Here is a 16917-nt window from a genome sequence, read left to right on the forward strand (position 1 = left end):
ACATCTTCATCTGCCAAAGTCTGGCTTAGGAACAGAGCTCATTGTTCATAATTTGATCAAGATTAGTAAGGAAATAACTATTTTCAGGAAAACAAAGGCAGTTTGAGGGATCCATATTGTTAAATATTAGAAATAATGTATAATTGTAAGTGAGTGTTGCTGTGTAAGGAAGGGTAAACCTATAGATTCATGCTTGATAAAACTGCATGAATTTGGGGTTTTTTTTGTTTCAGATAAAACTGCTTTCATTGTGCCTAGAGAGGGTTATGGCGTGAAACGTAAACAAGCTGTGGAGAAGTAGAAGTCATTGTTTCGCAACCAGGGACACCTTTAGGATAGGAAGGCTTTTTGAGTTTAGTTTTAGCTGGATATGAGCAGTTGGAGATAGGTAGTGAGAGAGAAAGCAGCCCTGCAGTAAGAAGTTGGTTTTAGACAAATAAAGAGGAAACATCTCTTTCAGTCTTGCTAGAAGAAAAGCCATTCGATGGAGTAATAGTTAAAAAAACAGAAGCTGGAAACTTAAAGAACAGATTGTTAAGGGGACTAGAGAAATGAAGAGGAGTTTCCAAGAAGTCTGCGGTTAAAGGTACTAGAATTGAGAATAATAAAGAAAGACAGAGTTGTGAAGAAGGCTGAGATGCAAGAAATATAGTAAGAAGTTTAACAACACCAGGTTAAAGTCCAACAGGTTTATTTGGTAGCAAAAGCCACACAAGCTTTCGGAGCTCTGAGCCCCTTCTTCAGGTGAGTGGGAATTCTGTTCACAAACAGAGCATATAAAGACACAGACTCAATTTACATGAATAATGGTTGGAATGCGAATACTTACAACTAATCAATTCTTTCAGAAACAAAACAATGTGAGTGGAGAGAGCATCAAGACAGGCTAAAAAGATGTGTATTGTCTCCAGACAAGACAGCCAGTTCTTAAAGACAACTTGATTAGTTGTAAGTATTCGCATTCCAACCATTATTCATGTAAATTGAGTCTGTGTCTTTATAAGCTCTGTTTGTGAACAGAATTCCCACTCACCTGAAAAAGGGGCTGAGAGCTCCGAAAGCTTGTGTGGCTTTTGCTACCAAATAAACCTGTTGGACTTTAACCTGGTGTTGTTAAACTTCTTACTGTGTTTACCCCAGTCCAACGCCGGCATCTCCACATCATGCAAGAAATATATCAGACATGATTTTCAGGCTGTGGAACATGAGTTGAAATAACTATGGAAATTGGTGGCTGGGTCTTGGTGTTTGTTTAAAAGGATTTAAGACAATAAAATCCTGAAGGGATCGGTGTTACACTTGGCGCTGGGTTCCTAATTAAAAGTGGAGCAGAAGCCTTGTTTGACAGTGTTATATATTAGATGTTTTGACTGGTAGTTCTGACAAGACAAAAGATGATAAGGTGCCTGTAGTAGGGCTCCCAGAGAGCTTGGGCGACAGCAGGACAGGAATAAACGGAAAGTGTTAAACTGTCAGCCTGGCTGTAATATCTAAAGTACAGTAAGAAGTCTCACAACGCCAGGTTAAAGTCCAACAGGTTTATTTGGTAGCAAAAGCCACTAGCTTTCGGAGCGCTTGCTACCCCTTCGTCAGGTGAGTGGGAACTGCTGGAAAGCTCGGAACAGCAATACATTTCCAAGTCAGGATGGTGAGTGGCTTGGAGGGGAACTTGCAGGTGGTGGGATTGGTTTGACACTAATGGAGGGATTGAATGAACTGAGTCTCCAAGACCGTATAGAGCTTCAACAAAAACAGCTTTATTCAACATGCATGAGGGAGAGCAGAACTTGGAACCGTAATTCCGGCTTGCTTTCGAACTACTCTGCCAATCGCAGGCTCTCATACATTCTTATACTTTTTCGCGTTACAATGTATTACATGAAAGATCTTGATTAGGTCATCATCTGAGGAAATTCGGCATGTTCACTACAACTCTGGTGGTGGTGGTGTTCCCATTTATCTGCTCCCCTTGTCCTTCTAGGTGGAAGTGGTCAGGGGTTAGGAAGGTGCTGTCTAAGGATATTTGGTGAATTGCTGCAGTGCATTTTGCAGATAGTACACACTGCTGCTAATGAGCGTTGGTGGTGGAGAGATTGAATGTTTGTAGATGTGTTGCCAATCAAGCGGGCTGCTTTGTCCTGGATGGTGTCAAGCTTCTTGGGTTTTGTTTGAGTTGCATCCATCCAGGCTTCCATCACACTCCTGACTTATGCCTTGTGGATCATAGAATCATAGAAACACTACAGTGCAGAAAGAGGCCATTTGGCCCATCGAATCTGCACCGACCACAATCCCACCCAGGCCCTACCCTCATATCCCTACATATTTACCCGCTAATCCCTCTACCTACGCATCTCAGGGCAATTTTAGCATGGCCAATCAACCTAACCCGCACATCTTTGGACTGTGGGAGGAAACCGGAGCACCCGGAGGAAACCCGAGGAGAATGCAAACTCCACACAGATAGCGACCCAAGCCGGGAATCGAACTGGGGTCCCTGGAGCTGTGAAGCAGCAGTGCTAACCACTGTGCTACCGTGCCGTATAGTGGATAGGCTCTCGGGAGTCAGGAGGTGAGTTACGTGCCGCAGTATTCCTAGCCTCCGACTTGTTCTTGTAGCCACTGTGTTTATGTGGTGAGTCCATTTGAGTTTCTGATCAATGGTAACCCCAAGGATGTTGACAGTGGGGGATTCAGTGATGGTTACACCATTGAATGTTAAGGGCGGTGCTTTGAGTGTCTCTTATTGGTGATGGTCATTGCCTGGCATTTGTGTGGCGCGAGTGTTATTTGCCACTTGTCAGCCCAAGCCTGGATATTGTCCAGATCTTGTTGCATTTGAACATGGACTGCTTCAGTATCTGAGGAGTCGCGAATGGTGCTGAACATTGTGCAATCATCGGCGAACATCCCCACTTCTGGCCTTATGGTGGAGGGAAGGTCAGTGATGAAGCAGCTGAAGATTGTTGGGCCAAGGACACTACCCTGATGGACTCCTGCAGAGATGTCGTGGAGCTGAGGTGACTAATCATACAGAGATGCATTGCTTTACTTAACATAACATCTTTCCCCCTTTACTTCAGCAGTGCAACTAACTTTCAAACATTAATGATTACCCACTATGAACATCAGTTATATTACTTAATATTATCTACATATATACAATTAATAAGAGTTTTTTTGGTGGACATCAATTTTGTTTTGGTAAAATACAATGTTCTGGAATCTGAGCTTTGATATCCTGGGTAGCTTGTTCCTACGAGTACGCGGTACTTCATCTTGTGAAGTTACTTTGTCGTCAGCTTCCAGAAATGTTGGTTGTTCTATTGGAGTAGAATCAGAACTTGGTTCTGTACTAATCCTTGGTTCAGGGATTTCACAACCTTGTGTGTCTGACGTAAGCCTTTCTAATACTGTCTTTGTGAATTCACTTTTCAAAACGAGAATTTGATCCATGTGTCTTCTCCATATTCTCTTGTCATCAAGTTGCACTGTATAATAAATCGTGCCTGTCTTAGCTAGACTTGTAGAGTAGTTCCTCGCTAAAACTCTTTCTCCTTGTTTAAAACTTCTCAATCTTGATGTTTGTTCACGGCAAGTAACCTGTGCTTGTTGTTGTTGCACTACTCTACTATTGTAGAAGTGTCAGGTGGTCTGAGTAGATCGAATTTAGTTCCCAGTTTCCTTCTCAGGAACAACATTGCTGGTGAATTTTGTGTGACAGTGTGAGCTGTGTCCTGATAGAACATGAGAAAGTTGTTTATTTTCCTGGATAGTGAATCTTCAACATTTGATGCTTTGATAGCATGTTTCAATGTCTGTACTAGTCTCTCCGCCAATCCGTCAGTGGATGAATGATATGGGGCAATCGTTATGTGCTGTATATCATTCTTCTTAAAGTAATTCACAAAATTCTGGGATGTGGATTGGATTCCATTGCCACTGACTAGTTGTTTGGGCCATCCAAATCTTGCAAACAATTCATCCAACTTTCCTGTGGTTCTTTCTGCTGTGGTGGATATCATCATCCTGACTTCAGGCCACTTTGAACGCGTACCCACTCGGACAAAGAAACATGTAGTCTTCAATGGGTTCCACAAAGTCGATATATATTCTCTGCCAAGGTTGTTTTGGTAAATCCTACAGGTGAGATGGCTGTAGAGGTGGAGCATTCCGTATTCTGGTGCATGACTAATATTGTCTGTCTTTTCTTCTAATTGTGAATCAAGTGCCGGCCACCAAAAATAGCTTTGTGCGAGTTCTTTCATCCGCACTATCCCTGGATGACCTTTGTGTAGTTGTTCCATGATTCGGCTTTATAAGCATTAGGAAAGTGACTACTTTAAGTTTAGCTGGTATCTTGTTCACAGCCAGATAACATTGAAATCTCTCTTCGTAAGCATTCAATGTTTCCATATTTTCTGCAAACTGCCTCAATGGTGCCACGTTTGGCCACCATTGCAGTTACCAGTTTATTCAAAGTACCGTACTTCCTTTAACGTTTCTCTTATATTTTTCTCTTCTTATTAATTTGTATTATTTGTTTTTTTATGTTGGATCTGTAGTTTGATTTTATTTTCAAAGTTTAACGTTTATTTATTAGTGTCGTAAGTGGGCTTACATTAACACTGCAATGAAGTTACAGTGACAATCCCAAACTACTTCTTAGTAGCCAATCAATCTCCTTTTCACTAAGCAAAGAAAGTTTTACTCGCAATTCTTTTCTTTGTAGTACTCCTTTTAAGAGCACAGAGACTGTCTCTGGGAGACAGAGGAACAGATATGTAGGCAGATTTTGGCACGGTGTAAAAGTAACAGGGTTGTTATGGTGGGAGATTTTAACTTCCCCTATATTGACTGGGACTCACTTAGTCCTTGGGGCGTGGATGGGGCAGATTTTGTAAGGAGCATCCAGGAGGGCTTCTTGAAACAGTATGCAGATAGTCCAACTAGGAAAGGGCCGTACTGGACCCGGTATTGGGGAATGAGCTGAGCCAGGTGGTCGACGTTTCGGTAGGGGAGCAGTTCAAGAACAGTGACCACAATTCAGTAAGCTTTAAGGTACTGATGGATAAAGATAAGTGTAGTCCTCAAGTGAAAGTGCTAAATTGGGGGAAGGCCAATTACAACAAGATTAGGCAGGAACTGAAGAATGTAGATTGGGGGCAGTTGTTTAAGGGCAAATCAACATCTGGCATGTGGGAGGCTTTCAAGTGTAAGTTTATAGGAATTCAGGACCAGTACATTCCTGCAAGGATGAAGGATAAGTATGGCAAGTTTTGGGAACCTTGGAAACGAGAGATATTGTGAGCCTCGTCAAAGAGAAAAAGGAAGCATTTGTCAAAGCGAGGAGGCTGGGAACACACAAAGCAAGTGTGGAATACAAGGAAAGTCAAAAGAAACTTAAGCAAGGAGTAAGGAGGGCTAAAGGGGTCACAAATAGTCATTGGCCAGCAGGATTAAGGAAAATCCCACAGATTTGCATACATATATAAAGAACAAGAGGGAAACCAGGGAGAAGGTTGGCCCACTCAAGGACAGGGGAGGGAATCTATGTGTGGAGCCAGAGAAAATGGCTGAGGTATTAAATGAGTACTTTGCGTCAGTATTCACCAAAGAGAAGGACTTGGTGCATGATGAGTCTGGGAAAGGGTGAGTAGTTTGAGTCATGTTGAGATCAAAAAGGAGGTATTGGGATTCTTGAGAAATATTAAGGTAGTCAAATCCCCAGAGCCTGATGGGATATACCCCAGAATACTGAGAGAGGCAAGGGAGGAAATTGCTGGGGCCTTGAGAGAAATCTTTGTATTCTCAGTGGCTATAGGGGAGGTCCCAGAGGATTGAAGAATAGCCAATGTTGTTCCTTTGTTTAAGGAGGGTAGCAAGAATAATCCAGGTAATTACAGGCCGGTGAGCCTAACATCAGTGGTAGGGAAATTATTGGAAAGGATTCTTCGAGGCAGAATTTACTCCCATTTGGAAATAAGTGGACATATTAGCGAGAGGCTAAGGGGAGGTCGTGTCTCACTAACTTGATCGAGTTTTTCGAGAAAGTGACGAAGATGATTGATGATGGCAGGGCAGTGGATGTTGTCCACATGGACTTCAGTAAGGCCTTTGACAAGGTCCCTCATGGCAGACTGGTGCAGAAGGTGAAGTCGCATGGGATCAGAGGTGAGCTGGCAAGGTGGATATAGAACTGGCTCGGTGATAGAACAGTAAGAAGTCTCACAACACCAGGTTAAAGTCCAACAGGTTTATTTGGTAGCAAATACCATAAGCTTTCGGAGCGTGCTGCTCCTTTGTCAGATGGAGTGGTTCTGACGAAGGAGCAGCACGCTCCGAAAGCGTATGGTATTTGCTACCAAATAAACCTGTTGGACTTTAACCTGGTGTTGTGAGACTTCTTACTGTGCTTACCCCAGTCCAACGCCGGCATCTCCACATCGGTGATAGAAGACAGAGGGTAACAGTAGAAGGGTGTGTTTCTGAATGGAGAGCTGTGACAAGTGGCGTTCCTCAGGGATCAGTGCTGGGACATTTGTTGTTTGCAATATATATATATATATATATATAAATGACTTGGAGGAAAATGTAACTGATTTGATTAGTAAGTTTGCGGACGGCACAAAGGTTGGTGGATTTGCGGAAAGCGATGAGGACCATCAGAGGATACAGCAGGATATTGACTGGTTGGAGACTTGAGCAGAGAGATGGCAGGTGGAATTTAATCCGGACAAATGTGAGGTAATGCATTTTGGAAGTTCGAATACAGACAGGAAATACACAGTTAATGGCAGAACCCTTCAGAGTATTGAAAGACAGAGGGATCTGGGTGTACAGGTACACAGGTCACTGAAAGCGGCAATGCAGGTGGAGAAGCCAGTCAAGAAGGCATACGGCATGTTTGCCTTCATCGGCCGGGGCATTGAGTTTAAAAATTGGCAAGTCATGTTGCAGCTTCCTAGAATCTTAGTTAGGCCACACTTGGAATACAGTGTTCAATTCTGGTTGCCACACGACCAGAAGGATGTGAAGGTTTTGAAGAGGGTACAGAAAAGATTTACAGTATGTTGCCTGGTATGGAGGGTAGTAACTATGAGGAGAGGTGGGAGAAATTTGGTGCTGTTTTCACTGGAATGATGGAGTTTGAGAGGTGACCTGATAGAAGTTCATAAGATTATGAGGGGCGTGGACAGAGTGGATAGTCATGAGCTTTTTCCCAGGATGGAAGAGTCAATTACTAGGGAGCATAGGTTTAAGGTGCGAGGGGCAAGGTTTAAGGGAGATGTACAACGCAAGTTTTTTATACAGAGGGTGGTGGATGCCTGGAACTCGCTGCCGGGGTGGTAGTGGAAGCAGATACGATAGTGACTTTTAAGAGGCGTCTTGACAAGTACATGAATAGGATGGGAATGGACGGATATGGTCGCCGGAAGGTAGGGGGTTTTAGTTCAGTCAGGCAGCATGGTCGGTGCAGGCTTAGAGGGCCAAAGGGCCTGTTTCTGTGCTGTAATTTTCTTTTTTTTATTTGTTTGTTCTCTTTATGAAGATCTGTATTGCTGCAGCCCAACACGTGCGCTCTCACCGCAAGTCTACCCAACTTCAAAATGGTTAGTAAATGTTTTCTTTCAGCCGACTCACTGTTTTGTATTTTTTTCAACAATGTTTTCTCACTGGATTGATGGCTTTCCTTGACTTATTTTACGAGACAAGACACTGGATTTATTTTTCTTCTAGACGTTGAGGCTCCAGTTAAAAAAACCCGCCAGAATCTGGTTGGAAACCTATTCGTTTGTCAGTTTTACCTTCCCCATTGATAGTTTTAATTTTGAAAACTGGGTTTTCATTGAAGATCCTTCCGGGAAAACCTTCTTTGTTGCCAGTTTTGTTTAAAACTGGACTTTGGTTCATAATCCTTCTGAAAAACCACCTCAGTGCCAGTCCTTATCTTAGTGTTATATATCAGGGGGCGGCATGGTGGCACAGTGGTTACCAATTGAAGTGGGTTCAATTCCCGGCTTGGGTCACTGTCTGTGCGGAGTCTGCACGTTCTCCCCGTGTCTGTGTGGGTTCCTCCGGGTGCTCCAGTTTCCTCCCACAGTCCAAAAGTCATGCTGGTTAGGTGCATTGGCCATACTAAATTCTCCCTCAGTGTACCCGAACAGTGCAGACTCGGTGTCGCGACTCGTGGATTTTCACAGTAACTTTATTGCAGTGTTAATGGAAGCCTACTGGTGACACTAACAAATAAATTTAAACTTCAAACTGGATGTTTTAATCAGTACTAACAAGACAAATGATGATAAAGTGCTACACTGAAGATTTTGACCCAACTCAACACAGATTTTTTACAAGGTGTTGCCTGATTGAAGTTCAACATGGAAGAGAAGTTAAAAACCTACAAAATTCTCTGGTAATTTCAAAAATCAAAGAACAAGGAAAAGTACAGCATAGGAACAGGCCCTTCAGCCCACCAAGCCTGTGCCGATCATGATACCCTAACTAAACTAAAATAGAACTTCTGCTCTTACCGGACCATATTCCTCTATCCCCTCCCTATTCATTTACCTATCCAGATGCCTCTTAAATGTTGCTAATGTGCCCACTGCCACCACGTTCGCTGGCAGCGGGTCCCAGGCATCCACCATTCTCTGCATGAAATATGTCCCCTGCACATCTCCCTTCAACTTTCTCTCTCTCACCTTCAACTTCTGCCCCCTTGTAATTAACACTTTTCCTGTTCAATAACTGTTTTCCTCTTGTTGTTAAAAAACTAATAGTGGTCCAGTGACTCTGTTCCTTCATGTTTTCTAAAAAAAAGTAAAAGTTACAATTTTTTGAGCCAGGGTTCCATTCAGGAATCTTCCCATCCAGTAGTAACACAAACTGGGATTGTAACACGATTGTTTTCCATAAACTGTCCTTTTGGATTGAGGTGTTATCATTGTTAGATGTAATTAAGGAGTAATTAAATTGACCTAACAACAGTTAGAGCTAATCAATGATCTAATAGTTGCTTGACAAGACATCGTATGATGTCCACCAAAAGCAATTTAAACTGGTTTCCGTTTTGGACATTGTTGGGGGGGATAGCCTGCCGGGGGAGATACCAGCAGCAGCCAGGCCTGTGGCACCACAGCTGGTTCTGCTGTAGAGCAGCGTCAGGCAAAGAGCAAGCGAGCAGGAGTAATAGGGGATTTGCTAGTTAGAGGCACAGACAGGCATTTCTGTGGCCGCGATTGAGACTCCAGGATGGTGTGTTGCCCCCCTGGTGCCAGGGTCAAGGACGTCTCTGAGCGGTTGCAGGACATTCTTAAGGGAGAGGGTGACCAATCACAAGTCATTGTACATATTGATACCAACAACATAGGTAAGAAAAGGGATGAGGTCCTGAAGGGTGAATATAGAGAGTTAGGCAAAAGGCTAAAGTGCAGGACCTCGAAGGTAGTAATTTCTGGACTACTACCGGTGCCACGTGCTATTATAAGAACATAAGAAATAGGAGCAGGAGTAGGCCATCTAGCCCCTCGAGCCTGCCCCGCCATTCAATAAGATCATGGCTGATCTGACGTGGATCAGTACCACTTACCCGCCTGATCCCCATAACCCTTAATTCCCTTACCGATCAGGAATCCATCCATCCGCGCTTTAAACATATTCAGCGAGGTAGCCTCCACCACCTCAGTGGGCAGAGAATTCCAGAGATTCACCACCCTCTGGGAGAAGAAGTTCCTCCTCAACTCTGTCTTAAACCGACCCCCCTTTATTTTGAGGCTGTGTCCTCTAGTTTTAACTTCCTTACTAAGTGGAAAGAATCTCTCCGCCTCCACCCTATCCAGCCCCCGCATTATCTTATAAGTCTCCATAAGATCCCCCCTCATCCTTCTAAACTCCAACGAGTACAAACCCAATCTCCTCAGCCTCTCCTCATAATCCAAACCCCTCATCTCCGGTATCAACCTGGTGAACCTTCTCTGCACTCCCTCCAATGCCAATATATCCTTCCTCATATAAGGGGACCAATACTGCACACAGTATTCCAGCTGCGGCCTCACCAATGCCCTGTACAGGTGCATCAAGACATCCCTGCTTTTATATTCTATCCCCCTCGCGATATAGGCCAACATCCCATTTGCCTTCTTGATCACCTGTTGTACCTGCAGACTGGACTTTTGCGTCTCATGCACAAGGACCCCCAGGTCCCTTTGCACGGTAGCATGTTTTAATTTTTTTCCATTGAGATAGTAATCCCATTTGTTATTATTTCCTCCAAAGTGTATAACCTCGCATTTCTCAACGTTATACTCCATTTGCCATATCCTCGCCCACTCACTCAGCCTGTCCAAATCTCTCTGCAGATCTTCTCCGTCCTCCACACGATTCACTTTGCTATTGAGAGTAGGAATAGGAAGATTAGGCAGATGAATGTGTGGCTGGTGCAGTGGGCAGGGATTTAGATTTTTGGATCATTGGGATCTCTTCTGGGGAATGGGTGACCTGTTCAAGAGGGACGGGTTACACCTGAACTGGAGAGGAACTAATATCCTGGCAGGGAGATTTGCGAGAGGAGAGCCACTCGGGAGGGTTTAAACTAGTTTGGCAGGGGAGTGGGACCCAAAGCAGTAGGGAGACAGAACAGGAGGTTGAGGACAGCACAGAAGTTAAAGAGAGCACATTAAATAGTAAAGGCAGTGTCAGTAATCCTAGTACCAGACAGGTCAGGCAAAAGCAAGACAGAGAACAAGGGAAGTCCAGATTAAACTGCATTTATTTTAATGCCAGAGGCATGACGGGCAAGGCAGATGAACTCAGGGCATGGATGGGTATGTGGGAATGGGATAATGTAGCAATAACTGAAACATGGCTAAGGGAAGGACAGGACTGGCAGCTCAATGTTCCAGGGTACTGATGCTATAGGAAAGATAGAACAGGAGGTAAGAGAGGAGGGGGAGTTGCACTTTTGATTCGGGAAAACATCACAGCAGTACTGAGAGGGGATATATCCGAGGGTTCGGCCACTGAGTCTATGTGGGTAGAACTGAGAAATAAGAAGGGGAAAATTACTTTGATTGGGTTGTACTATAGGCCCCCAAATAGTCAGCAGGAAATTGAGGAGCAAATATGTGAGGAGATTACAGATAGCTCCAAGAAAAACAGGTGGTAATAGTAGGAGACTTTAACTTTCCCAACATTGACTGGGACAGCCATAGTATTAGAGGGTCGGATGGAGAGAAATTTGTTGAGTGTATTCAGGAGGAATTTCTCATTCAGTATGTGGATGGCCCGACTGGAGAGGGGGCAAAACTTGACCTCCTCTTGGGAAATAAGGAAGGGCAGGTGACAGAAGTGTTAGTGAGGGATCACTTTGGGACCAGTGACCATAATTCTATTAGTTTTAAGACAGCTATGGAGAATGATAGGTCTGGCCCAAAAGTTAAAATTCTAAATTGAGGCAAGGCCAATTTTGATGGTATCAGGCAGGAACTTTCAAAAGTTAATTGGGGGAGTCTGTGGGAAGGCAAAGGGATGGCTGGTAAGTGGCACGCTTTCAAAAGTGTGTTAACCAGGGTCCAGGGTAAGCACATTCCTCTTAGAGTGAAGGGCAAGGCTGATAGAAGCAGGGAACCCTGGATGACTCAGGATATGTTGGCCCTGGTCAAGAAGAAGAAGGAGGCACATGACATGCATAGGCTGCTGGGATCAAGTGAATTCCTTGAAGAGTATCAGGGGTGTAGGAGTAGAGTTAAGAGAGAAATCAGGAGGGCAAAAAGGGGACATAAGATTTTTTGGCAGATAAGGCAAAGGAGAATCCAAAGAGCTTCTACAAATACACAAAGGCCAAAAGAATAACTAGGGAGAGAGTAGTGCCTCTTAAGGATCAACAAGGTCATTTATGTGGGGATCCACAGGAGATGGGTGAGATCCTAAATGAATATGTCTCATCAGTATTCACTGTTGAGAAAAGCATGGATGTCAGGAAACTTGAGGAAATAAATAGTATGTTGTTTGTAATATTTATTAATGATCTGGATGAGGGTATAGTTGGGTGGATTAGCAAATTTGCTGATGACACCAAAGTCGGTGGTGTGGTAGACAGTGAGGAAGGGTGTCGTAGTTTGCAGGAAGACTTAGACAGGTTGCAAAGTTGGGCCGAGAGGTGGCGGATGGAGTTTAATGCGGAGAAGTGTGAGGTAATTCACTTTGGTAGGAATAACAGTTGTGTTGAGTATAGGGCTAACGGGAGGACTTTGAATAGTGTGGAGGAGCAGAGGGATCTAGGTGTATGTGTGCATAGATCCCTGAAAGTTGGGAATCAAGTAGATAAGGTTGTTAAGAAGGCATATGGTGTCTTGGCGTTTATTGGTAGGGGGATTGAATTTAGGAGTCGTAGCGTTATGTTGCAACTGTACACAACTCTGGTGCGGCCGCACTTGGAGTACTGTGTGCAGTTCTGGTCCCCACATTACAGGAAGGATGTGGAGGCTTTGGAGAGGGTGCAGAGGAGGTTTACCAGGATGTTGCCTGGTATGGAGGGGAGATCCTATGAGGAGAGGCTGAGGGATTTGGGATTGTTTTCGCTGGAAAGGCGGCGGCTAAGAGGGGATCTTATTGAAACATATAAGATGATTAGAGGTTTAGATAGGGTGGATAGTGATAGCCTTTTTCCTCTGATGGAGAAATCCAGCACGAGGGGGCATGGCTTTAAATTGAGGGGGGGTAGTTATAGAACCGATGTCAGGGGTAGGTTCTTTACCCAGAGGGTGGTGAGGGATTGGAATGCCCTGCCAGCATCAGTAGTAAATGCGCCTAGTTTGGGGGCGTTTAAGAGATCCGTAGATAGGTTCATGGACGAAAAGAAATTGGTTTAGGTTGGAGGGTCACAGTTTTTTTTTTAACTGGTCGGTGCAACATCGTGGGCCGAAGGGCCTGTTCTGCGCTGTAATGTTCTATGTTCTATGTTCTATGTCTTGAGGAGTGTACATATAACAGAGAAGAAGGTGCTGGAAGTCGTAAAGTGCATCAAAGTAGATAAATCCCCAGGAGCTGATGAAGTTATCCCAGGACATTGTGGGAGGCTGGGGAGAAAATTGTGGGTTCCCTAGCAGAGATAGTTGTAACCATCGAAGATTGGAGGGTGGCAAATGTTGTGCCTTTGTTTAAAAAGGGCTGCAGGGAAAAGCCTAGGAACTACAGGCCAGTGAGCCTCACATCTGTGGTGGGTAAATTGTTGGCAGGTATTTTGAGAGACAGGATCTACAGGCATTTAGAGATGCAAGGACTGATTAGGGACAGTCAGCATAGCTTTGCGAGTGGAAAATCATGTCTCACAAAGTTGATTGAGTTTTTTGAAGAGGTAACCAAGAAGGCAGATGAGGGCAGTGCAGTTGATGTAGTCGACATGGACTTTAGCAAGATCTTTGACATGGTAGGTTGTTGCATAAGGTTAAATCTCACGGGATCCAGGGTGAGGTAGCGAAATGGATACAAAAATTGGCTTGATGACAGAAGCCAGAGGGTGGTTGTAGAGGGCTGTTTTTCAAATTGGAGGCCTGTGACCAGTGGTGTGCCTCAGGGGTCAGTGCTGGGTCCACTGTTATTTGTCATTTATATTAATGATTTGGATGAGAATATAGGACGCATGGTTAGTAAGTTTGCAGATGACACCAAGATTGGTGGCATAGTGGACAGTGAAGAAGGTTAGTTCGGATTGCAACGGGATCTTGATCAATTGGGCCAGTGGGCTGGCGAATGGCTGATGGGAGTTTCATTTAGATAAATGCGAGGTGATGCATTTTGGTAGATTGAACCGGGCAGGACTTCCCCAAAAACAAACTCACACCATTGAAACACTTTTGTATTTTGTTTGCAATCGATGTCAAATACAACGCAGGTTAAGGGATTCTCTACATTTTAGTTCCAAAGCTGTCTTTTGCCGTTTTGAGCTCTGTTGGATCTGGTTTTCAGCAGCGTTTGGATACAGTGCAAATGGCAGAGCAATCGTCACAGTGACTGTAATCCTACGCAGAAAAGTCGATCAGCTCAGCCAGTACAGAAAGGAATTAGAGCATTAACAAGATAACTGGAGTGCTCCTCAGGATGGGTATAGAGGGGTATGGGCCAAATGTGGGCAATTGGAACTAGCTTAGGGGTTTTAAAAAAAAGGGCAACATGGATAAGTTGGGCCAAAGGGCCTATTTCCTTGCTTCCTCTAGGACTCAAAAATTAAAAATGTCTTTTTGTGAAAGACCAATTGTTAGTCATGTATACTGAACAGACAAGATTCTGGTCAAGAATTATTGTCAAAGAAAAGGTACTGAGGATTTATGATGCTCCAGCTTGATTACTCAACAGAAGTTGGAAAAGTCTGTTTTGGACTGATCACTTTTCCTTCTGCATTGATTTACTTAGTTAGAATTTTGTCTGGTTTAGAAAGGAATTAGTGAATTAATCACAATATCAGGAATGCATTCCGTACATTCGATTTGGAGGGCATTTTTGTACAATGCCTCCATATAAATTCAGTCCTAAGTAATTCAGATTCTAACTAAACAGAAAGTAAGCATTCTTATCTTAAATAAACTTCTTTTAACTTACCTTGTGGAATAAAAGTCTTGTTCTGACTTGATAGAGTGAAAACGAAACACTGGTGAATCAGGTTGATTGTAATTAGGCTTAAATATTTCTATATTTTAATATAGCCATCCAAATTGGTACAGGCAATCACCCCAGCACCTCCACTCACCTGAAGATCTGGGCCTATATAAAAATAAAGGATACAATAGAAAAAGGTGTGAAGGCTTTAGAAAAGATGCAAAAAGATTGATGGAAATGGTTCCAGGAAGGCAGAATTTCAGTTTTGAGGCTAATTGGAGAACATTGATCTCCCAAATAAGAGAATGTTGCAAGGGGTGTTCAAATTGTGAAGGGTCAAAAAAAAACTAACCTCTTTGGCAAAGGTCCAGAACCAGAGGACACAGGTTCAAGGTGATAATGGCAAAACAAGCAATGGCCATTCTGAGGAAAAGTTTTTCTTAATAATGCAGTAAGTGGTTAGGATCTAGAAAGCACTGGCTGAAAGGATGATACAAACATTTAAAGTGTGGCTTTCAAAAGAGAATTATCGGAAGAGAAAAAATCGCAGTGTTTTGGGGAAATGGCGGGGTGGGGGGAGGTGGTGGTGATTTGGAATTGCAGAACGCTCTTGCAAATACACGGCATGGACACAACGGGCCGAGTAGTCTCTTTCTCTGCTGAAACGATTTTATGGTTCTGTGGGCCAATCAGCTAACTGCAGACGGTCGCCAGTGGGCGAATCGGGCAAAGGATACACACCGTCACTCAATGAATACAAACAAGCTTTGCCCACATTCCAGCTCCATTCCTCCCCTTCCAGAATTCGAGCCTGTAACCCCAATACTTACAAGAGGGAGTGGATGGACCTGTTGGATGCCAGTGCCTCTGCCAGTTGTTTAACTCGGTTGATGTTACTGACTACTCCGAGGTTGAGGTTGAGCTGTGCCAGGGACTGACAGTCCGCCACATGCCGGCTGATGCGGTGGAAATCGCGGTCTGAGATGTGACAGCCCCTCAGAGACAGCAGCCGCACCGAGTTCGCCCTCAGAGAGTCACAAATGTCTTTCACCTCGGCCGAGGAGAGTGTCTCTCCGGAGATCTGGATGGAGCCGGACAGCATCGCCCTCCTCGCAGAACCCCGTGTCCCGGCCCGCCGCAATCAGCTGCCCGTTACTATGGACACCGCGTCTCCAGCTGGCAAATTCATCCTGCGCCCCTTCCCCACAAAAACACGTTTGTATTTTGTTTGCAATCGAGGTCAAATACAACGCAGAATAAGGGATTCTCTACGTTTTAGTTCCAAAGCTGTCTTTTGCCGTTTTGAGCTCTGTTGGATCTGGTTTTCAGCAGCGTTTGGATACAGTGCAAATGGCAGAGCAATCGTCACAGTGACTGTAATCCTGCGCAGAAAAGTCGATCAGCTCAGCCAGTGCAGAAAGGAATTAGAGCGTTAACAAGATAACTGGAGTGCTCCTCATTTATTTATGAAGCTTCTCATCGCTGAAGCATTTCAAGACTGTTTTCCTATGATAGACTATTAATAAAACTATTAAATAAAAGTCTTTAAATTTACTATGTGACTATTTTATTTATTACTGTAAATATATATTTAATTTTTCAAGATATAAAATAACGAACCAAACATAGAAAATAGAAGAGTAGGCCATTTGCCCCATTGAGCCATCACATCAATGTGATCGTGGCTGAATAAAGGCAAATTACTGTGGATGCTGGAATCTGAAACCAAAAAAGAAAATACTGGAAAATCTGGCAGCATCTGTAAGGAGAGAAAAGAGCTGATGTTTCGAGTTCAGATGACCCTTTGTCAAAGCTAAAAGGCATAGAAAGTTGGAGATATTTATACTGTAGGGTGAGGGAATGAAAGATGAGTCATAGCAACAAAGCCAAGAGGAAAGGCTACTAATGGCAGTCCATGGAGTGGAAGGTGTGAATGGCCAAACATTCACAGTTGAAACGAGAGAATGCAGAATGTAGTGTTACATAGAACATTACAGCGCAGAACAGGCCCTTCGGCCCACGATGTTGCACCGACCAGTTAAAAAAAAAACTGTGACCCTCCAACCTAAACCAATTTCTTTTCGTCCATGAACCTATCTACGGATCTCTTAAACGCCCCCAAACTAGGCGCATTTACTACTGATGCTGGCAGGGCATTCCAATCCCTCACCACCCTCTGGGTAAAGAACCTACCCCTGACATCGGTTCTATAACTACCCCCCCTCAATTTAAAGCCATGCCCCCTCGTGCTGGATTTCTCCATCAGAGGAAAAAGGCTATCACTATCCACCCTATCTAAACCTCTAATCATCTTATATGTTT

At 43.8% G+C, this 16917-nt stretch overlaps 1 protein-coding gene across 1 annotated transcript in view; it reads right to left on the reverse strand.

Annotated features, from left to right (window-relative positions):
* The window catches only part of lrrc73 (leucine rich repeat containing 73), a 172934-nt gene extending 156998 nt beyond the window's left edge, over positions 1–15936 (reverse strand). Inside the window, exon 1 of the mRNA XM_078212147.1 lies at positions 15426–15936. Within this exon, the coding sequence (XP_078068273.1) occupies positions 15426–15697 (272 nt within the window). The 5' untranslated portion in view covers positions 15698–15936. The remainder of the gene's footprint in view (positions 1–15425) is intronic.
* Positions 15937–16917: the final 981 nt, after the last annotated feature.

The sequence above is a fragment of the Mustelus asterias genome, chromosome 5 (assembly GCF_964213995.1).
Source record: "Mustelus asterias chromosome 5, sMusAst1.hap1.1, whole genome shotgun sequence".
Taxonomy (NCBI): Eukaryota; Metazoa; Chordata; class Chondrichthyes; order Carcharhiniformes; family Triakidae; genus Mustelus; species Mustelus asterias.